This window comes from Pyxicephalus adspersus, chromosome 11, assembly GCF_032062135.1.
Source record: "Pyxicephalus adspersus chromosome 11, UCB_Pads_2.0, whole genome shotgun sequence".
Taxonomy (NCBI): domain Eukaryota; kingdom Metazoa; phylum Chordata; class Amphibia; order Anura; family Pyxicephalidae; genus Pyxicephalus; species Pyxicephalus adspersus.
Window position 1 is genome coordinate 3,662,554 of NC_092868.1, and position 23,089 is coordinate 3,685,642.

Genomic DNA, 23,089 nt, shown 5'->3' on the forward strand with positions numbered 1-23,089 from the left:
ATTGATTTTATATAAATTTTTCACAATTAAACATACAGAGCACAAAATAATATTAATGAAACAATAAAGAAAAAAAAACTCTGTTCCTTAACACGTGTTCTCAATCGAGGACCAACGACATTTACCAAACTCATTATAAACATTACAACTTGACCAAGATAAAAAAAAAAACAAAAAAAAAAAACAATACCATAAGGCAAAGAAAACCTTCTCAAAGCATCCCGAAACCTGATTAAACCCGTTAGCCATGCCCGCTCCCCGGGTCACCTGTAGACCATTCCCACCAACTAAATATATTCCCCAGTACCATACATATCTTATACCATTGGGCTAGTTACAGCACCGGCATAGTTTTGTATTCAGGTGATTCTTGGAACAAAATCCAAGGCGCCCAGGTACCAGAAATCTCTAATTTCCTTTATATAGGGATGAAGTCAGATCCTCCAACAATTTAGTTTCATTCACCCTTCCTAGCCACATTCCGAATGAGGGAGCTATCAGTTGTCTCCACATACAAGGTATGCATGGGGGTGCATTTCGGCAAACCGAATTCGCAGACCCATCAGAAGTTCCAAGAAATCATAACAGGAGGATTCCCAGGGCTGCATGAATGAATGCAGCCCTGGGAATCCTCCTGTGTGTGATCCCCGGGCACTAGAGGTTATTTAACATGGTCAATGTGCAACGCTCAAGCGTCATCAGGATTTTCCTTTCCTCAGCGAATCAGAGAGCACTAGAGGTTTTGAATGGGGAGACTTGTCCCCATTTAAGCTCTAATGCCGGTGATTGCAGATTGAGCTGATCAATGAATGCAGTCGTGCAGCATCGGGTTGCTGTAATTAGCCTGGATCCACTGCAACATCTTCTCTCCTAATCCAATATACTGTAACGTCTGGGATATATGTCTCCTAAACCCTCACTACTTCCCACTATTCTATACCCCCCTTCCTATTTTGTGATACTTCCCCACCTCCTAGATTGTAAGCTTTTCAGGGCAGGGTCCTCTCATTTCTAACCCCTATTTAATGTACAGCGCTGCGTCATATGTTGGTGCTATATAAATCCTGTTGAATAATAATAATAATTATATGGCTGCTCTGCCCATATACAAGACAAGATCACATAACTATTCACACATACTATTATACTGCCACCTTGTGGAGGACTGGGGCACTGCTACAACACATTTAAAGAGAACTTTTAGATTATTATTATTATTATTATTAATAATAATAAACAGGATTTATATAGCGCCAACATATTACACAGCGCTGTACATTAAAAAGGGATTGCAAATGACAGACTAATACAGACAGAGATAGATTAAATATTTATACTTTTACTTTATACTTTTTTTTTTAATATTTATACTGTACTTTATACTTTTTTTATAGCCATATTCATGTCCAAGAGACCACACAGGAACCAAGAAGACATCACAGCCAACATATAATATGATTGGCATTGGGCTGTATATAAAAAATGTGAATACATTGTTTGAAGATGTCTCACCCTTTGCCCTGGGCTCTTGCTTAAACTTGTTTGTGCTGAGAAAACACAGCCGGGGTCTGGTGTTTGTTATATTAAATATATAAATATTCATTATAAATGCTCTGGGAACGCAACCAACATGATGAGTCAAGGTGAAAGAAGATCACACACCACAGATTTATGAGAAAACGAAACTACAGGCAGAGAATTCTGCAGGGGAGAAATGAAAGTCGGCTTAGATTCTGCTTTAAAAGTTTGGAGGATTTGGGGCAAAGGGTCGGAAATTTAAATACCCCAATACCAGGCAGATAACCATTGTTGGGCTTTGACTTTGCAATTTTTTTGTTTTTACATTTTTTAGCAGTCTTTCCTAAAGTCCAACTATTTTTCGGGAATATTATAAAGTCTATGTGAGGGACAGCATTCTTGAAAAGCTAAGAGACCGGGATGGAAATATTGGCTTTCTTGACAGTTTTAAAAAGACATACATTAGATCTTCACTCGAACCATGGTTACAAATAATTATCATATCCTTCCATAAAACACAAGGATAATTTGCCTTTTTAATCATTTATTCAGCCAAAATGTCATTACATAGTAGTAGTTTCTAACTGTAGAAAACACAAGTACTTCCTTTGCCCCATGGCATCGTATTGCCCCCTTTAGGCAGCTTTGAAAATTTCCTAGCCATGTTGGACGTTGACCTGCTGACCAATCATCCATGCAGGGGTGGACATAGGGAGGTGCACTGGGCCCTGGGGCCTCATCAGCCAGCAAGGACCCCACAGGAGTTCCAAGTCAGTTTAGAGGCGGGATTTGGGGCAAGTTAGTTCTGCACATGGGTTGATTGTTGGCTACGTCCACCACTGGATTCATGCAACATTTCAGTTATAATATGTTTCTGGGTTTGCTTATATAAATGGGAAGTTTCAAACTGGATTCAGATCAGGACTTCAGGGCAGTCCATAAGTCTTAATGCAGACATGTCCAAAGTCTGGCCCGGGGGCCAATTGAGGCCCGTGTTCAAATTTCCACCTGCCTGCAACCTTTGCCATCACAGGGAATTCCCTACGTCATTTTAGTGGGCGTGTGCTGCGCGGGACCCGCACGGACCACACCCACTCTGATTTCAAGAACATGCTGTGCACGGAGCCTGCACTGACACCGGACTCTGTGCACAGGGAATCCCTCATGTCACCCTGGCGGGCGTGTGCTGTGCGGGACCTGCGGAGACCACGCCCACACTAACCCTGGTTAGTGGTCGTCCCTCACACATTTTCACCTCACCAAATCTGGCCCTCTTTGCAAAAAGTTTGGACACCCCTGTCTTAATGTTTTCTTTTCATTCCATGGTTGCTTTGATGGAGTGATTCAAAAAATGTATTGGTTGGAAGATTCATTCCCTCTTTAACTTGCAGACAGATTGCTTTATTTCTTCAAGCTCACTTTGATATAACACAGGATTTATAGTTGATATCTACATGGTGCCTAGACCCAGACGGAGCAAGGGAACCCCAAACCTTCACATGTCCACCATCATGCTTCATAGTTGGTATGAGGTTCCTTTCCCCTGGCACACCTGCAATGCGGGGGAAATTGGTGAATGTCATTCTTAGTGTAGATTAGTAACTTTGACCTCAAATCTTACCTGCAGATTCCACAACATAACTATGGGGTTCTTTGGAGACTTCTTTTAGAATCAGTCAGCTACATCTTCTTAGCTGACCAGTCCTGGAAAAATCATCAATCACTCTACAGCTCAATTGGTGATCTTTTTAGATTCCTCACGGGCATCCACCACATTCTTTCTGATGGCCTTCAAAAGCTCTTCTTGGCATTTGACCACTTCACATCCCAATAACCAAGTCGGCACCAGGCTCCTCCGTTTTCTGAACGCGATAGTTTTTCAATATGTTTTTCCACAAAGCAATGCGTTTGGAATGTGCCCAGCATGATAAGTCAAGGTGAGAGAAGTACGTGGAAGATTTCAGGGAAAACCAAAGCACTGGCAAAGTTTTCAAAGTGGACAATAGGGAGGAAAAAAGGAAAAAGACTTTTGCTGGCTTGATATTTGCATGTTGTTAAAGCGTTTGTGTCAATGTTTTTTGAAAAAAGGACAATAGTGAGGTATTGTTGCATTAAAAGTGTATTACTTCATAGTTACATATTACAATACATATGAACTATATAAGTAAAGAAAGTAACAGATCAATAATAAAACAATACAAGTGAACAAGTTTTAATCAAAGATATACTAAAATAGAGGGCATCAAATAGTTGTACTTAGGACATCTAAGTGTCTCCGAAAATTTCCTGACAGGTTTCGCCAAATCAATGGCTTCCTCAGGGGATCAAGAGACTTAAGTAGATATAAACTATAGGGAAAGGCATGTATTTGCTTAGTACAAATAGAATATAATCATATCTTAATACATAGAAAAGTTATATATTGATATAGTAATACATCAAGATAGAGGACTCGTTATCATACATATTCAGAAAAGGTTATACGTACAGATAAATGGATAAGCATTCAAACAATATAAAGCATTTATAAAACAAAAACATAACAATTCCTATTCATGTATACCTCTAATACTTTATGATAATTGATTTTCCCTGGGAAAATTGTTCTGTTTTCAAAAAACATTGGCACAAACGCTTTACCAACATACAAATATCAAGCCAGCAAAAGCCTGTCTTTTTTTTCTTTCATCCCTATTGTCCATTACATATTTCAGGCTTGGCAAAATAGAACCTTTCTTACAACGATATAGTGAGCAAAGGATCCTCTCTCTTCCAAAAGTTTTTAAAGTGCTTATCTAAAGCAGCGGTCGCCAACTGGTGGTCCACAAGAAGATTTTTGGGGTCCGCAGCTCTGGTCCCCGCCGGGGGGATGCACCGACCAGAGCCACGGACCACGTCCCCTGTGCCAATCCCTGGTTCACAACATAACCCACCCACTATCCCATGGCAGGCCCAGATCTACGATGGCAGAGTGGGGTTATGGCGTTATGACGTCACTATGGACAGGTTCCTCCTCTTTGATTGATGACCAGCTACCCCCGCATGTGCGGTCAGGTGCCAGTAATTTTAGTGGTCCGCGGGACCAAAAAGGTTGGCAACTGCTGATCTAAAGGTCCATGAGCCGACACAGCCATTGTTCCAGAAGTCCGGGTCTTTGTCTCCCTCATGTTCCATGGCAAGTTGCAGTTTTACTTCTTTTCGGATAGCAAAGACTTTTACCTGGCAAACCACCCATGCACATTACATTGGTGCAATCTATGATTCTAGACTGTGCAAGCGTTACCTGCAGATATAACTATCATTTTGCGGTTGCTGGAGACTTCTTTAAGCATCGGTCAGCTCTTGGGTTGCTTTTTCTAGGTTGGCCAGTCCTGGACAAATAATTCTACGCCACTTGTCCACCAGTATCTTATATCATTCGGCAATCTTGGTAAATCCATCACCCGGCTCATTGGCATCCAAATTGTTCTTTCTGAGGGCCTTGGATGCTGATTGAATCTTGGCAACTCATCAACAAGGGGACATAAGAGCCGCCATTTGTTTGTTTTTCAGTTTTCCAAAATGTTAACAACAATGTGGTCATGTGGGTAAAACTGAGGTGTCAAAGGAGAACTAAACCCTGTACCCTATGCTTTGCCCACCTATCCCTATTCTGTTGCAGGTGCCACCTTGTTCCTTCTTCACCTCTTCCTAGTTGTGATGTTTGGCCATCATGAATGGCTGAGCTAGGATGACCATTTCATGGAAGTTCATTCAGTCCCAGTAACCTTAGGGGGAAGCCAGGATTGCCGGGTATCCTGTGCTGCACAATTCACCCCTGTGTAATGGAGGTGAATGCCACGTTTGGCGTATGTAAGTCAAATCTGGAAAACAGCGGCAATGCTGTTCCTCCATATATACAGTACAGAAGTGTGTTACTGGCGGGATCACAGGATACAATAAAGCAAAAACGGCACCAATATCTTTAAAGAGCAGCTCAGCAAAATGTGACAGCGGGGTGGCAATCAGGCTTGGTAAGGACAGGCATTGCTAACTCTTCTCCCTTCATTTCTTCCGTATCCCAATCTTTAATCATTTTAATTGGCTGGGCCAGGGTAACGTAACCCTTGCAGTTCATTTGGTCCCAGGACCAGCAAGGGAAGCCAAAAAAGCAGTGAGCATGACAAAACTGACAGCTGGATGGCAATTAGGCAGATAAGGACGGGACATCGCCTGACCCTTTCTGCAATAAAGCCCTGGCAGATCACCAGTCAGGTTGGGTTCTGCTTTAACTAAACAGCAAGCACCCCCATCCCAAAGAAATGGATTCCAGCAAACTTTTCCACAAGCAGCTCCATGAGAAAAAACTGTTTAGCAAACTTTTCCCAATGACTTTTGTTTGCATCATTTAATAAACCAAAACTCTGCCAGGACACAGAAAGGAAATAAAATACTAATGAGGTTTTCTCTTTTCCTGCTCTGTTTAAAGCTGGGCACAGAATTTAGAGGGCGGCACAACGAATTTGCTAATATACTGAGCCCGTGTTGTCACTTACAGAAACAAGTTGGCTCACACGGTTATTGAACGATGTTGTAACGTGCTGGAAAAGAAAGAAAGACATTTCTGTAAATCCTCTGCAAGTCAAACCGCAATCATAATGTCATCTGAGGACAAGTTTGTGAAATGTCAATGAAGGCCGAGGGGCCAAAGCAGAGGGCCCGAGTCACAGAATTAGTGCTGCTGCTTGCTTTGGGGATTAAGGAAAATTTCATCAGATCTACAAGAATTGATTATTGGCAATATTCAACTTATAAGACATTCAATCATCATCTTCTGTGGTCCTTCATTGCAATGGAATATACATTACAGCAACTAATGAACAGCCCTGCCACTGGTCTGCACACTATACAGCTCCCTGCAACACTTGCATTATTATTATTAATATTACACAGTATTTATATAGCGCCAACATATTACACAGCGCTGTACAAAGTCCATAGTCATGTCATTAGCTGTCCCTCAGAAATGCCCCCCCCCCACCCAGTCATATGTCTTTATTACAGTCTAAGGTCAATATTGGGGGAAACCAATTAACCTAACTGCATGTTTTTGTAATGTGGAAGGAAACCAGAGAACCCAGAGGAAACCCAAACCCTTGGGGAGAACCTGCAAACTCCATGCAGATAGTCTCCTGGCTGATATTCCAAGCTGGTTTTTTTATTGTTTTATTTATTGTCACAACCAATTTGTGCCAACCCAACAAGCTAAGAGACCCACAAAGCTGTAAATTGGAGAATTAGCATCATTTCCCTCCAGACTGCAAGGAATGGACCATTCCCATTGAGCTGCACAAAGTCCTCTCATTTCATTTTGGTGCATTTGGCTGCTGTAAGGACCAGAACAGATTTATTTTCCATTAACTTCAATGGGTTTCCATTCCATTTATACTTACATCCAAGATTTTCAGCCAGCTGATGGACCCTAGAATAGAACCAAGGGATATTCCATCAACACTGCACAGAACAGACAATATCCTGCCAGCTGACATTGGCCACAAACCTGCAGAGGGCAGCACTGCTACAATTCTATTTCTTGTATACGCACCCAAAGCCGCCATTGTGACCTCATTCTGAAAATCCCAGACGTCTTTCTGCATTGTAGGCCACCTTGTAAAGCCGACGACCTGGGAAATAAAACATGCAGCCAGTAAAGTCAGGAAAGTCACAACACTTGGTTTGCAGACTTGTCCGCAGTTAATCACCTGGAAGATATTGAAGCCATTGGATAAACCCAATAGCCAGAAACCTGGCACTACAAATGGAAGGTTCTGTATGCATACCTTCTGTATATTTTCAGTGCAGGTTAACTTTACAGGGGTCATTGGCTTTAGTACTTTCAGAGTCTACAAAACTGATGTCCTGAGTTTAACTTCACTGGCTGTATGCTTGCACAGAAATCAAAGCCATAATGGCTGAATCTATGATGCCATTGGACCAGTCCTTCCAGGGTTGGTCAGGTAGTCAGCATTGGTGGTGTACATGCTTTCTGAGAATTGGATATGTTTGTCTCTGGGCAGGATGTGGGTCTCACATTGGTATACCAGAGTATAAGATACAGACAAACATCTCTCATCAGACGCTTCGGAATCATCGGTGGTGTCCACCCGGAGATCAGAAACAATGGCAGAGACCACCAAACTGGGAAGCCCAGAGATGTCACTTCTGCAGGGGCCGTCCAGGTGCAGTCCCCCACCATACTATCCGTCTTCCCCCACCGCCCCGGAATACTGGCCAGTCCCCCAAAATCAGTAACCCAACACAGCCAGTCATCTACCAGCCAAACACCAATAACTTAACAATCAGGATGCAGCCCTCTGGGGCCACAGAACCCCAACTGTTGAGGCTGAATCACCACTTGGGCTGGTCAATCTTCAGCATGTTGTGTTGCTGCTTCCTGCTGGGACTGCAAGGTAAAAGAGAGAGGAAGACTGATTGATTGATTGGACCAATCATAGGCCAGAAAGAAAACAAAAACTCTATTATGAATGCTGCAGTCAGATTTATCCATCCTTCCCACCTACCTACCCGATACACAGCCTTCCCACCTACCTACCCCATACACAGCCTTACCACCTACCTACCCGATACACAGCCTACCCATCTAACTACCCCATACACAGCCTACTCACCTACCTACCCCATACACAGCCTTTCCACCTACCTACCCCATACACAGCCTTCCCACCTACCTACCCCATACACACCCATCTACCTACCCCATACACAGCCTACTCACCTACCTACCCCATACACATCCTTCCCACCTACCTACCCCATACACAGCCTTCCCACCTACCTACCCCTTATGCCTCAGCTCTTTGTAATATTGGATTCATGCATTGCACTTCCCTGTATCTTCCCATAGGTTCATGCATTGCGCTTCCCTGTGTCTTCCCGTACATTCATGCATTGCGCTTCCTTGTGTCTTCTCGTAGATTCATGCATTGCGCTTCCTTGTGTCTTCTCGTAGATTCATGCATTGCACTTCCCTGTGTCTTCCCGTAGATTCATGCATTGAATTTCCCTGTGTCTTCCCGTAGATTCATGCATTGCACTTCCCCGTAGATTCATGCATTGAATTTCCCTGTGTCTTCCCGTAGATTCATGCATTGCACTTCCCTGTGTCTTCTCGTAGATTCATGCATTGCGCTTCCCTGTGTCTTCCCATAGGTTCATGCATTGCGCTTCCCTGTGTCTTCCCACAATTTTTTAATCATGCATTGCGCTTCCTTAAAGGTTCTCACCCATATAATCATACTGAAGATTATATTGATCACCAATTTCTTCTTGAATTCCTTGTGTGCCCATTAGAGCAGGCTTATTTATGAATAATTAAGAGCTGGGCCAATGGCGCCAATCCGATGCTCTTTAATTGAATGCAATGTCCACTGAACAACTATTGTAGGCAACCAATGCACAAGACTTGTTCTTTATCCAATAAAATTGTTTTCCCAATATTGTATGTGGCCTAAATTGTTTTGTAAAATGTTAAATGTTGTTATTGAGAAGATACAAAGCCTGATGACCAACTGAAAACCATGGCAGGCTTACCATTGAGCATTGTCAGCCTGGAACTAGAAGTGCTTATAGGCTCTGCAAGAAAAAAAGCCAAGATAGCAACAGATTATACTGAAAACAGATTTGGACTTTACATACACTTTAATTAGAGATTCATGACATTCCAGTCCACCAATCTAGCTAGACCAAAAGACTTCTGTGAGCCAAATAATCTCTAAAAGTCTAAAGTCTATTAGCCTATCCCATGTCTCAGGGGACTCCAATGGAGACTACAATTTGCTGTCCACATCATGCAGACATTGTCCTCTGTTGTCACCATGCAGAGAGCAAGGGATATGAAGAGGCTGCAGGAGATGCCAAAAAATGTTTACAATTCGCAGAATTTTGGCAAAAGAAAAGTCACATTACAGGTTAGGGGTTATGAGGGTTTATACATACTTTAACGGGGAATGTGAATGAGTAATTGGGTAATGGATATATTCTCTGCAACACATGCAAATTTCCCTGCATGTTTTAGACATTCTCTTGATTCCTGGCAGGTCAGAAATGATGTATTATGTGTGTTTTAAGACAAAACAAAGAGAAATGTATTGCCAGTGCTCACAGCAGATTAGAAACCTCTAGATCTGACATCCAGGTACCATGTTGGACTTCTGCAGAGATACCAGCGCCTACATGCAAGGGTCTATTACTGCAACAAGCCATCAAGGCAGGGTTCTTATTTAGGTTGCGGTTGCATTCTAAAGAAATCAAATGGGCTAGAAAGTGTCTAGCTCAGCTTTTCTGTGCCTTCCTAACATAGGGGAACTCATGAAATAACTTACAGGTCTTCAGGGACCCTCTTTTATATTTACTATATCTATAGCTCACAGAATATTAGTGTGGTGGTCAGTGGGAAGAATTCCTCTTACATTGCTGGGCATTGGGAAGAATGTCACCCTTACAGATAACCAAAAAGATCATTGGTGTCAGGTAAATTGGCCTGAGGGGCAATTGAGGGGGCTCGTTGCCCAAAGAGCTGGAGGAACCGTGGTTGAGAAACAATTATCTAGCTAATGTTTATTGAAAGCTCAACTGGGTTTGAAGCTATTTTAGTTTTGTGTAGATTCTGGCCGGTTGAAGCCCCTCCAGGCTTTCACTGTGGCCTTGGCTAGGACCTCTACGCCCGAATACACAATGTCCTCCAACATTATCTTCTTACATTTTCGCAGGGTTCCATTTTCCTTATTATACTACAATAAAGTACCAAAGGAGGAGAATCCACTTCACCTGGCTTTGTAAGAGGAACACTGAGAGGTGCAAGGTGTTTCAGCAGGATGGTCAATCCATTGGGGCTGCTTTCTACCAAAAACCTGGTTAATCAGTTTTGTTTAAACCCAAAAAACACAAAGAAATATTAAAAATGTAGTTTAAAACTTTAGTAAATCCTTTATAATGGACAAAGAATGTATTGCTCAGACTACTATTACCATATCCATGTCCCATTTCCACACCTTTACAACATGGCTTTCGCAACAATCTTTGGCTTCCTGTAGTTGTTACTCTTTCTGGAGGTACTTGCTTAACAATTTTTGGCTTCCTGCAGTTGGTACATTTTACTCTATATGGAGACACTTGTAGCCTCGGAGGAGTTATTCGATGTGGCAAGAGACCATATTCTGTAAGCTGAACATCAAGAAGGACTAAAGTCAGCAAAGTATCTGAACTTCTAAAATAAAAAAGTCCCCTAAAAACAATGCAAGAACCATTCACGGTCAGCGACACGGAAAAGACATTACCTCCAAATGAAATGGAATCATCTGAGAAGACGTGGACTGAACAAGAGCCACCACCCAACCAAGTTCAGGACCTTCCACCCAGCTATCCAACCTCAACACCATCTGTACCTCCAAGCAATCTAACTCATACTGCTTACTCAACAACGATGCCAGGTGGGCAACCGCCTGCTATGTACCAACCTGCTTATCCAACCACCCAAGTGGTCGCAGCTCAGCCTCCTGGTACCTACGCACCCTACTATACCAACATTCCAGCCAACATGACCCAACAGCAGCCTGGGTACAACACAACTATGGCCCCGCAGCCTCAACCACCACTTACCAATCTGCCCCCATACCCTGGAACTGTTCCTGGAACTCATCTTCAATTTAATAGCCAGGCAGCGTATCCAAATCAGCAGCAATACCCTGTCTACCAGAATACCACGGCCTCAAATTTTCCTGCCCAGCAACCTGGAGTAGCATGGTCCATGCCAAAAGATTACCTTTGCTGGTCAATCATGAGTATGCTCTGTTGTTTTTGCCCTATTGGATTGGCGGCCGTGATTTTCTCTTCCCAGGTAAGTGCAATCTTATTTTAACAATTTAATGTTCATATCTGACAAAACAGACAACACTGCCTGAGATCTCAGAAGAGGTAATATTGTCATCTCTGTAATTCAGAGATATCAAATACCTAATTTTCAAACATCCAGTCCCATAACTGCAAAGAGTACGAATAGCTCTGGTGAAATCCATGGGTTAAAAACCCAATTATGCTAATTTGAAGAGGTGTCTGGGTAATTTATATCCATACAAGACAATTACACTTTTTTTCCCCCCTGCAGGTACAGAATGCCGTGACACAGCAGGACTGGGCAAAAGCGAGAAGATATTCAAACACAGCCTGCATCCTGAATGTTCTGGCTTTGGTGTTGGGAGTCATACTTTACATTGTCCTAATTATACTCAGAGCAACTTAACCATCACCCTTCGAAAGAGTACCTCCAAAAAATGAATCTCCTTACTTCTCCATCTCCAAAAAAAATACAATGTATCCTCTGACCTGATGTATTGATATGACCTGTGAGAAAATAAAGTTGCTGCAAGGATACAAGCATAGAAATGATGTTCATCTCCCTATGGCTAGAAGGTAACAGAAGAGATTGGGCAGGGTGAGGGGGCAAGGATAAGGGGGTGGGCGAAGGTTTCATTAACAAATAGATATTCATCTTTCCCCATTCATTCATTGCCTTTTCATTAGGCATCACATGTGGGCATTATCTAGGGCCATCGGCATGCAAATAGAACCTGACTAGGACTACCCGCTCCTCCAGACTGACACTTACCCATCATGGCATTTTATATAACTCATTTGGCCTATTGGTAGAGCTCAGGACTCCGGAGTAGCAAAGAATGGTGATGTGCAAGTTATGTACAGAACACAGCTGACCCCTTCCACCAAACATGTTTTGCATGCATTGCATAGAGAAGCACAATGGTGAGGACATCACTAGATGCAAGATAAGGAAATACCAATAAATGGAAAGGCTTTATTATAATTTGTCATCAGCATATCAATGAGGCAGGAAGGAGAAACTAGGAAAGACAAAGTATAGGCAAGTTAAAGTGGACCTATCACCATAATGTCACCTATTACCATTTTTAACATTGTATAAAAGGGTGGCTTTTAACCTTTTATATAATGTACAAATGTGTTTCTTTTTTAAGTTTTGGGCAGGATCTTTTCCAGCTTGATAGTAAAGACTGAAGGAAAACGCACAACCTGCTGGGATACAATTGTCAAATAAACAATGAGGCCGTGGGCCTCTCCTGTGCATGTCTGATATTGGGGGTTTTCATGTCTTAGATCTGTCACCCAATCTCACTGCAAGATCCGGTGACGTGACCAGAAACCAAAATAGGATAGAAAGAAGTGGGTTGCACCCACTGTCCAGTCGACACCGGAAAAAAGAAGGATGTTGGGCAGCGGGGGGCCTACTGGACTACAGGGATCATTGTTTTCTATAAGGGCCATTTTCTTGGTGAAAGTTCCTCTTGAAGCTTTAGGCACACTGGCTCCTTTTAACAAATGTTTGTTCTTTGAAAGTGTAACTGAAACCTTTTTTTTTTAGTTTTAAAATATAGTAGAGAAGGGAAACATCCTCCATTTTTTACTGCCTGGTAGACCCAGCCTTTCTATTTGTGTTAGTGACTAATCTCACCAAGTCAAAAAGTGATGGGAAATCCCAAATTTTGGAGCAGGCATTAGAAGAAGATGGGGGGGCCCTCAAAAAAAGTCTCATTTCCTGTTGATTCTATAGGACAGAAAAGAAGTGAAATCTCCCAAAAGAATACAGACAGCAAAAAAACTGAGAGAGGTGTTACCCCTTCCTCATGTTGCCTTCCTCCGGATCACCTATGTATATAGGGTTTTATCTGGGATATGTAGGTTACTGGTATGTTTATTTCCCTAGTGGTTGAACTTTCACTTTGTGACTTTTTTCACCCTATGTAACTTTATCTAAAAACTAAATTGAAAAGTTATAGCTGTATAAACACTATTACTGGGGCCCAATGGGATCTGTGATATTGCTAATGTTTCAGAGAAATATTTACAAATTGCATTAGCAATGCACACAGCCAGCAAAGCGTCCCTCCCTACACCTGCCATGAATAGACAGGAGGCAGCGATAAGAGCGCTCAGTATACATGGTAGACAAGGCAAGAATTCGACATTGACAAGGTCAGGCAGTTTACAATGTAATCGAAGGAAATCAGGGCACTAGTGAAGGAAAAGTTCATTTCAGAGAGCTAAACAGCAAAAATAAATAAATAAATAAAGAAAAATTCAAAAACTTCCAAAAAGTGTATACAACTGGCACACAACCTGAAAGGACAACATGTGAAAGACAACCAAACCCTTCATAGGTGCAAGAACAAGAAAATGTGCAGCGGGTCTTTTGCTTGTCTACATTTGGCAGCCTTTTGGGGGTTTTACGGGGTTGCTGTGCAGCCAATAGGGGCAGAATAGAAACATATTCGGCCCTGGAGACAAAACCAGCTTGACCAGCTTTACTGTACTGTTTGATACCACGTTCCCACCTCACCATATTTTTTATTTTGCTCCGCTACCACTCTGGTGATTTGCTGTTCAAGCATTGTAACAGGAGAAGAATAGGAGTAAGTAACACCTGTACTGAGCCATGAAAGAAACATGAGTATTAATAATGGGGAGGGTGAAGGCATTGAAGTGGACTTGTTGTTTTTCTCATCATGGCCAACACACTTTAGGTTGGTCTTGTCAAATCAAAGCGCCATCCTGAGAAATTAAGCATGGCGACTTTGGTGGTAAAGACCTTGGATTCCTAGCAATTAGGGGGTAATGAAAGAGACATGTAATGGGTAAAAGGTTTGGTGTCACCTAGCTTTCACTGGTAATGGGTTAACAATGTAGTTCTTGCTTTAAAAGTTGGGCAAAGGCCAGCAGGCAATGGCCACTCTTCTTCCCCAGTAAAATTAATACTAGAAACAAACCCTATATGAGGACTTTCTTTGAAAAAAAAACATTAGATCAAGAGGGGTGACCTGGCCTGAAAGTTCCTGGAATAGAGATCAACTGCAACTCTTTGTTCTTGCAGAACTATAAAATATTCATCCATGAGAACCTATGGGTCTTTTCTATGGGTACCTTGGGGATCCAGAACTTAATGTGCCGAATATGGAAAAAAAGACTTCGGGATCTGAAGTCCCACTGGTCTACACCCTTTTCTGCTCATACAATTGGCCCATCAATACAATGATAAGCATTGCTAAATTTGCTTTGCCTTATGGGGAAGGCTTTATCTTGGCTTAAATTTTGGAACTGCCGTTTTGGAGCTGCCTGGATTTTGGGGTTCCTAGAGCTCATGTAAAGGGCACAGGGGCACCTGCTTTACCATCAGAATAAGTAATCAGTAAGTTAAAGCTAGGCAAGGGTTTTCAATATAAAAAAGTTGGAAAGATTGGGCCTGATTTAATAAAGTTTTCCAAAAACCTGGGTGATCCAGCAAACCTGGAATAAGTTTTTTAAACATCTTTTGCTATTAATTGAAAATCTTTTCTAACTCTGGACCAGGTCTTGTCCAGGTTTGCTGAATCATCCAGGTCCTCTCATGATAGTCCAATGAATCTAAACAGCCGAACACACCCAATGGGCGTAATTTAAGAGTCTATCTGGAGTCTATCTTCTCCAGTCTTGGAGAGCATTCATAAATCAGGTCCATTGGGAGTGTTAGGCTGTACAGGTTTATTAGACATTGGATGCTATGTTCCTGTTGACCATTCTGGTATGTCATAACATCTACTAATGTCTAAACAAGGGGTGCAAACAACTGGCAACTAAGATTCCCCTTCCAACCATTCCAACCCAGCAGATGCTAAATAATGATATCAATAAATATTTCCATGCATTTACAGATGTGACCATTAATAAGAATGCAAACTTCAAATAATACACATCACCTAAATCTACCCTCCGAACTTCCTTCCAGGCTTGCTCAGTTATATTGGCTCTTCTTCTAGACTGAAACCACTTACTGCAATTTCAGTGCTCACTTTGAGTTTCAAACAATGTACTATAGAACCTTCCATAAGTCAGATTTCTTTGCTGGAGGACATTAAACATCATCTAACTCCTTCCTCCTTGGCTTGGCTATCCCTGGGATGAAGCATGGGATTGTAATCAATTAGCATTGCATGTAGATACTTACTGTACCATCCAGTTTACTAGCAGCCTCTTATCCACCAGCCCCTTGCACCAGCCATGATCTGCCTGCATTGCAAAGAGACAAAAATTCACAAATTTTCGGAAAATAGGCAACAAAAACTTTGAAATTAAGCACCAAGCCATTTGAGCCTCTATATCAGCCACTCATCACCACGCAACCACCCATAAAGGAAGGCACTTAAAGACTCCTGTTGTGTTCCATGTTTATTTTGGAGAACAAGTGGAATGGTGGGGATTTTACAGGTGCAATGGCTGAGCAAATGCTTGCCTGGCTTGCCTCTGGGGACCTCAATACATACTACATGGCCAAAAGTATGGTGACATTCTTCCATATAAATGCGCTCTGGTGTTCCCAGAGAAGGGTGCTGGTAATACTCCATCATACAATGACGTATTAGGCAATTGTGATCTTCCAGCCTTGTGGTCACAGCTTGGTAAAGACTTGGTAATGACTGTACCCCTGTGTACAAAGCCCATAAAGAAAGTTTGGGTTGGGGGAACTCTAATTTCCTGCACAGAACCCTGCCTTCAACCCTACTGAACTCCTCTGGGGTGAATTGTAAAACCTTCTTGTATATCTGTACGATATATAAAATGCAGCTTGCAAAAGACCTTTTGTGGTTTTTACCAACCCCCTTCCCTTTCCTGACCTCCTCTTTCGTAAAATTCAACATCACACACGCATGAATTTTCATCTAGGTCTTTAGAATTCTCACTTATCAAGAACACACGACAGAGCTGTGCGTAAAAACAGTAACACTGTGTAATCTTGAAGAGCAAACACGAAAAGGTAAATCAGAGGCCACACAGTACTCTCGTGTGCTACTTTTTCACAGTTCCAAAAACAGAGGATTATGGGCCCACCAGTGCACATTTATCAGCTACAACGTATCATCCTGTAAAATAGTGATATGGTTAAACAACACCGACTCCATATTTTCTCTGTCAAGAGATTATGGGAAGGAACATGGAGACCGTTGGCTCTCTTGGAAACTGTAGTGGCATCTGCAAGTTGAAGATAAAAGCGCTGGTCCACCCAAAAGTTATAATTTAGTATTAAATAAGGCTGGGTGGGCCGAGCCAGCCCTTGGCTTCAAATTTGTTTTGGAAGTTGTGGCAGACTCTTATTACCATAATTCCCAACATGTCCACCGAGGGGCGTACAATGTTACATTCTCTGGATGGTATTAGGCTTATAAATGAAACAGAGTATTCAGTTTTACATGTAGGGATTTATTCATAATGGAATTACGGCAGAAACCTATATTTTTTCAAGCGTCTTCTATATACATCTAACTAGGAAGTCCCTACAGTAGGAGAGTTCCAGCATTGCAAAGGTCAAGTATTTTTGATCGGGGCTCAATATGGAAGTACCCTATGTCCTTCCTCTGATGGCAAACCTGCTCCTCCATAACAGGACACAGCAAATGTAGGTGTGGAAAAGTGAAGCCACAGTTTTCAACGGTGGGGGCCCTAATGGTATTTCAAATACGATTTTTAGGGCAATTGACAGGGTCTCTACACAATGCACGTCCTAGTAAAAATAGGAAAATCACTTCTTATGTGCAATACATGAACCTTGAACCAAGATTTCATCAACATTTTTTAAAATACTTGGTAATCTATCATAGTTTCCGTGAACTTCTATTTTGAGTTGACAACACAGTCTCTTCTGAACTCAAATCTCAAGCAACATTGTCAACCCTGCCTGCTGGACTACAGAATGCTGGACTACAGAATTCTGACCATACCATCCCTGCCTTGCTCCACCTCTAATAGATTCCTTTCTCATCTATAAACATCTATAAACTTGCTTATTCTAGTGGAGGGGAAGGGATCCAGATCCCTGCATCTACAGAAGGCACACATAATGGTGAGATGAAATAGGAGGTTTGGGGGTAAATGTGGGTCATGCCATGCCTGGATATATATCTGAAGAATAAATGTAAATGTCAACTAGCATGACAACATGAGGATCGAATTCACACTCACTTTGCTAGGTAAGAGGCCCATGATGATATCTAGTGGTTTTGCCTTTTTTTAGACCCAAGGTGTTAATAAGAATTATGTTCTTATAGTTTCGGCTCACAGAGATCAGATGTCTGAGCTTGACGAAAACACTATCTAGGTGAAAATTGGTTACATTGATGTCCCTGTGTACGACATGCAGAGGAACTACACAGATTCTGTGACCTCAGATGTTATCTCCACTCCACAGTGTCTTGCAAAAAATAACATTTGCAAAGATGTGTCTGTAATGTTATATTCACGTTAAATTCACATAAATATTCCCTTATCATTCACAAATGTCTGGTACAGATTGCCCTTGCTGCAGACACTTATATTGTGACTTGTGAATTGGCCACCTATCAAATGGTTCTGCTGATTCTACTTTAAGGTGCCCCCAAGGTTTTCCCCGGCCTCTTGGTGCACCACCCTGTCATGAGACAACTGGTTAGGCAAAAAAAATAAACTACAATGATTACATAAAACATAACACACTAGGAATCTGTGTCAGAGGGCACTGGATAGTTGGAGCATAGTAGAAAGTTGGTGGTAAAAGTGGGTGGTGCATCGCAATGTTGGGACAAAGTATTTTTCGGCGGTGGAAATCAGATACAATTACAACTATGGCACAAACAACTGGGGGTTATACATTTTTTCGTGGCCACTTTTTTGACCACCTGATTACAGCTTTGCTCTGCCCAGATGAAAAAAAATTCTAGGGGGAACCCTGGGTCCCTCAATTCATTTATCATCTTCTTGGCTGTGAACAGCTTCAGCCATCTACTTCCTGTCTTCGAGCACTCCTGGGAAGACTGCATGGCATTTGCAATTCTTAGGGGTCCACAGTAGACCAATTATGGCCATTTGTGGTCTCCACCAAAAACCCCAGTGACGGATGACAACCTACGAGGCACAATTAGGAGGCAGGGAAAAAATGTGGTCAAACTATAGCACAAAATACACATTCATAGCAGGATCCCTGGGTATTATCTGATTGGAAGCTACAAGATTGGGTTTAAATCTTCCCCAGGACCTTCCAAGGTCACGTTAAATTCAACCAAACGAATACTCCACCAAGGTGTATTATAATCAGATCTTTGCACGCATCAAGTAAAACTCTCATAATTTACTGCACATTTAGTGTTCCCGATACATTACAATACATTTGTGTTCTGTTTCTGTTCCCAGTTTGTTTTATAAACCTGAGAAGTATAGGGCAGAGCTGACCCCAGAGTCAGTGCACTACTGGCCATGGAATGTGAGATACTGAAGGACAGGAGAAGGAGTCTGTAATCTACTTGTCCTTGTTTTATCACAGAGCACAGATTGGATCTGAGTTACAGACGTAAAGGGGCAGAGAGTTGGAGATGGGGGTGGTTGATGCACTCTGTGGTTTGGGGAGGTTCCATTTCATGGACTTTATAAGTTGGACCAGGTGCGTGCCAAGTCTTGTTGGCATCAACCATCAACCTGAAGAAATTCCCCTGACCACCAAACAAGCAAAATGGGGAAGAAGGTGAGTAAGAAATTAGAAAATGCGTATATATATTTTATGTATATTCATTTCATCACTCGGGTTTCATGTGCACCAGTCAAGCAACTAATATGGTGCTTCCATTGCTGGTTTTTAAACAAGGTTTTCAAAAGTTTTAATAATATTATCATGTATTTATATAGTGTTGACATGTTATAAAGCGCTCTAACCAGCCCATAGTCATGTGACTTTTAAGGGCACTAGGGGCAATTTTGGGGGATGATAAAGAACCTACAAGTACATTTTTGAAGAGACCTACAGGTGGCTTAACTAAACTCTACGTAGAGAGCATACTGCCCGAGATTTGAACCTAGGACTTCATTGCTAGCCAACATACTGCTCCTTGGCTGTCAATCCTCTTGTTCCATGTCAAAGCTTATGAGTGAAACCATAGGATAAAGGTGACAGCCAAAAAAAAATTCTAAAAAAAAAGGTTTTCTCCAACTATTTTACCACTAAGGAAACCTTAGATAACGTTTAGGTATCAAGGAATCTCTGCTAAAGCAAATTATTTGGAAGAATGCCCCTCGTGTTGATAGTCAGCATATGAAGAACATCCCACTTATCATGGTGGTCCAAAATAAATCTGTATAGTGAGATAAAAAGATAATCGGGGTATGCTTGTACCATTAGACTCCCAAACTACACAGAGCAGATCAGATTCACTAGGCAAAAGGGACCCTGGCTCCGATTAGATGGCAGGAGAGTTAGACAGAGCTCAAGGAACCCCTACCAGCCCCTGGAGAAATCTTGGGGTTCCATGACCCCCTGCTTGAGAAGGATGGTTTAGAATCAGTTACACTATTACTAGTGAGAACTGATCACCCATCGGTATCGGAAGCCCCTGACCAGTGTGGTCACCTACACAATGACCAATCTAGAGCGTCCCTTCTAAGGTCAGGCTTAAACAGTGATCACGATTGCTCCTGGGCTGAGTAGAAACATTCACATCCTGTGTGAATACATACCGTAAGTTCTTTTTGTTATATAGAACAACTATGTGATGGTTGAATCTTCCATCTTCCAATCATTCCATGAAAATGATAAAAATCTCCACCATCACAGCTTCCACCATTGATGGTTGAAGTATACGTGGTTGACATCAACTAACAAAGGGCCACATGTTGGGTATCAGGGGACTCCACAGCCTAGAGATTACAGGGGGTGCAATAACAAAGTAAAAATTGTACGAACAAATATAATTATTAATCAGAACTTTGCTAGCTGGTCACTGATTGGCTGTTTTGCTTTCTATATATTGCATAAGAAATTGTATTATTTCAAAAGTCAAACGCGGAACAGACATGATATGTACAAATAGCAACTTCACATCAACTCATTGTAGTTGAGTGAAAAAAACCCTAATTGGCTTTTACTGTTGTGGAAGTTAAAGGGTAATTCAATCCAAAAGAGATAATTCAGTGTTTAAGAACTTTTGGAGAATTAAACCCAGTGCTTTCTATTTCTCAGGGACTCATTGGTGCGTTCTTAGGTCTGAGCACCTGCCGTGCCAAATGAGGAGTTCCAACCATTCCCGTGTTGAGTTTTTAGTTCTGTACACCTGTTGTGCCTAAAAAAAGGGCTTCTCCAATATCCCTATGTATTAAATATTACTTATTTCCCAGGTCTGCAAATGCTGTACCCATTGTACAAGGGTTAGACAATCTACGAGTACCTGCTGTGCCCATTATGGGTTTCCACCATCCAACTGTTGAGTTCCCAGGCATGCAAACCTTTTGTGCCAATTATGGGGGGTTTACCCATCCTTGAATTCCTGGGTCTGCATACGTGCTGAGCCCATTATGAGAGGTTCTGACTATCCCTAAACTGAGTTCCCATGCCTATTAATCTGCTGTGCTTGGCAGGGACATGCAAAACTCTCAGATGGACAGAAGCAAACTTGGGAATGATGGCAGAAGGATCTCATTATTGGATCACCCACAACATGAAAAAAATTTGGGCTGACTCAGCCCCCCTGGATTCAAAAATAAACTAAATACCACTTTTTAGGTGGACTTATTTTTATAAAAGTAGTACTAGTCCCTAGAGTACAAAATATGCAAAATCTGCCTGTACCTTGTATGTGTTCTATATCCTGCACCCCCTCCCCAAATCTTACATCAAGCCTGCGAGACTTTTCACAAAATATAACACCTTGCAAGGTACACGACTCTGACCACATGCCAACCGCACAAGCAGCTGCTGCGATAACATATCTTCCTGTTATCCTGTAAAGGACAAATTCTTTCTGTAATAACAACATTGACTACATGGCCGATTGTTTACTTAGCGCCTTGTACACACGATACGCCATTGTCAGGCGCTATTATTCCTTCTGACCGCCCAAGATTAGAGGAGAAAGTGTCCCCTTATCAGCAGAGTTATACATTATCAAAAACAGCTCAGGTGTCAAAGTGATTTAACCCCTAAAAGGCCACTGAATTCCATTCACTGAAAGATAATTTTGTATCTAAAGCCAAACACAACATTGTGATATATCGGTTTTCAGTCCCTGGTTGCATTCACCTGGCAGCGGAAAACTTCTTGTCCTGGGGTGACAAGATTCACTGAATTACACTGCATATTCCTATGTTTTGGAGTTCCAAAAAAAAAGAAACACCCCTGGAGAAGACATGTGGCATGGCTACATTGGCCACTGTTTAGAGAGGTTAAATCAAGTCATGGTTTGAGCAGTGTGGTATGGAGGAATTGGAGTGTCCTGCACACAGCCCTGACCTCAACCCTCCCAATTGTGAGCCAAGGTCTTCATACCCAACATAGTACCTGACATTGCAAATGGACTGTTGGACCGCATGGGTGTGTCTATGCTCTTCGGGGGCGTTGCCTATAGCCTGTTGGCATTGAAGTTTACTTATGCTGCCCAATCCTTACTGCTTTGTGCCTGGCTTAATAAATAATGATGAAGAATGAACTCCCCTATGAACTGCAGAGGTGGCTGCTTATGTCAGCAGAGTTACCAGACCTAGCATTTGCTAAATTAAAATGCCCCTAAGCTCCATTAGCAAAACAGAAGAAAAAAATATATGATTTCAGTCTGCCAATGTGAGATGTCATATCAATCTCACAATCAGATTTTTGTAGCAGCAGATTTCAGCAAAATAGTTGCCATTAGGATCTTTGTTCAGGGACCTCCTCCTATAGCATGACAACGCTCTCCTCCTGTACGCCCCTATGTTGTCACCCACATTTTCAACGGAGATTACAAATGGCTTTTTCAACACGGATTACATAGGTATCCTTCATGAAGACAACTGCCCCTAAGAAAAGCCACCACTGTGGTTCTGATTTTATTAATGGTCACAACTCTTTTCTTTCTATCCATTTAGGAAGCGTACGACATGTATACGGTGGAGATGGAGAGGGAAGGCAAAGACGACATGGATGTGAAAATTAAGAAGAAGGGAAAAGGGAAAAAGAAGGAGAAGCTGGAGCAGATGAAGCAAGAGATGGACATCGTAAGTGCTGGGGTTCAAATCTGTAAATATAAAGTTGGTTATGCAAGCTAAATAAATCGGCACAAGGTAGGGTTACCCTAAGCACATGCCTAGGAATGATAATGTGACCTAAAGCCATAGCAAAGACCATGTGATCTAAAACCCTGGCAAATATCATGTGACCTCTGGTTACTAAAAGCTCTGTGAAAGGTTCAGGTCATTACAAATGATCAATATACCTAATGAACAAAAACAGCCGTCCCATGTTTTATCAAAGCTAAACAATATATTTTACTATGAAATGATTACATTATGCTGATATATTTCACATGTGAGAAATACCGTATTTTTCGGACTATAAGACGCTCTGGCCTATAAGACGCACCCAATTTTAAAGGAGAAAAACCTAGAAAAAAAAGATTCTGAACAAAATACTAAAAAATCACTCTGTGTCAATGTATCCCCTTCTAATCACTCTGACACAGAGTGATCA

At 41.8% G+C, this 23,089-nt stretch overlaps 1 protein-coding gene across 1 annotated transcript in view; it reads left to right on the forward strand.

Moving 5' to 3' along the window:
• Window positions 1-10,635: 10,635 nt before the first annotated feature.
• ATP4A (ATPase H+/K+ transporting subunit alpha) overlaps window positions 10,636-23,089 on the forward strand; it is a 27,808-nt gene continuing 15,354 nt past the window's right edge. The window contains exons 1-4 of the mRNA XM_072425639.1: window positions 10,636-11,413; window positions 11,681-11,985; window positions 18,926-19,123; window positions 22,489-22,617. Of these exons, the coding sequence (XP_072281740.1) occupies window positions 19,112-19,123; window positions 22,489-22,617 (141 nt within the window). The 5' untranslated portion in view covers window positions 10,636-11,413; window positions 11,681-11,985; window positions 18,926-19,111. The remainder of the gene's footprint in view (window positions 11,414-11,680; window positions 11,986-18,925; window positions 19,124-22,488; window positions 22,618-23,089) is intronic.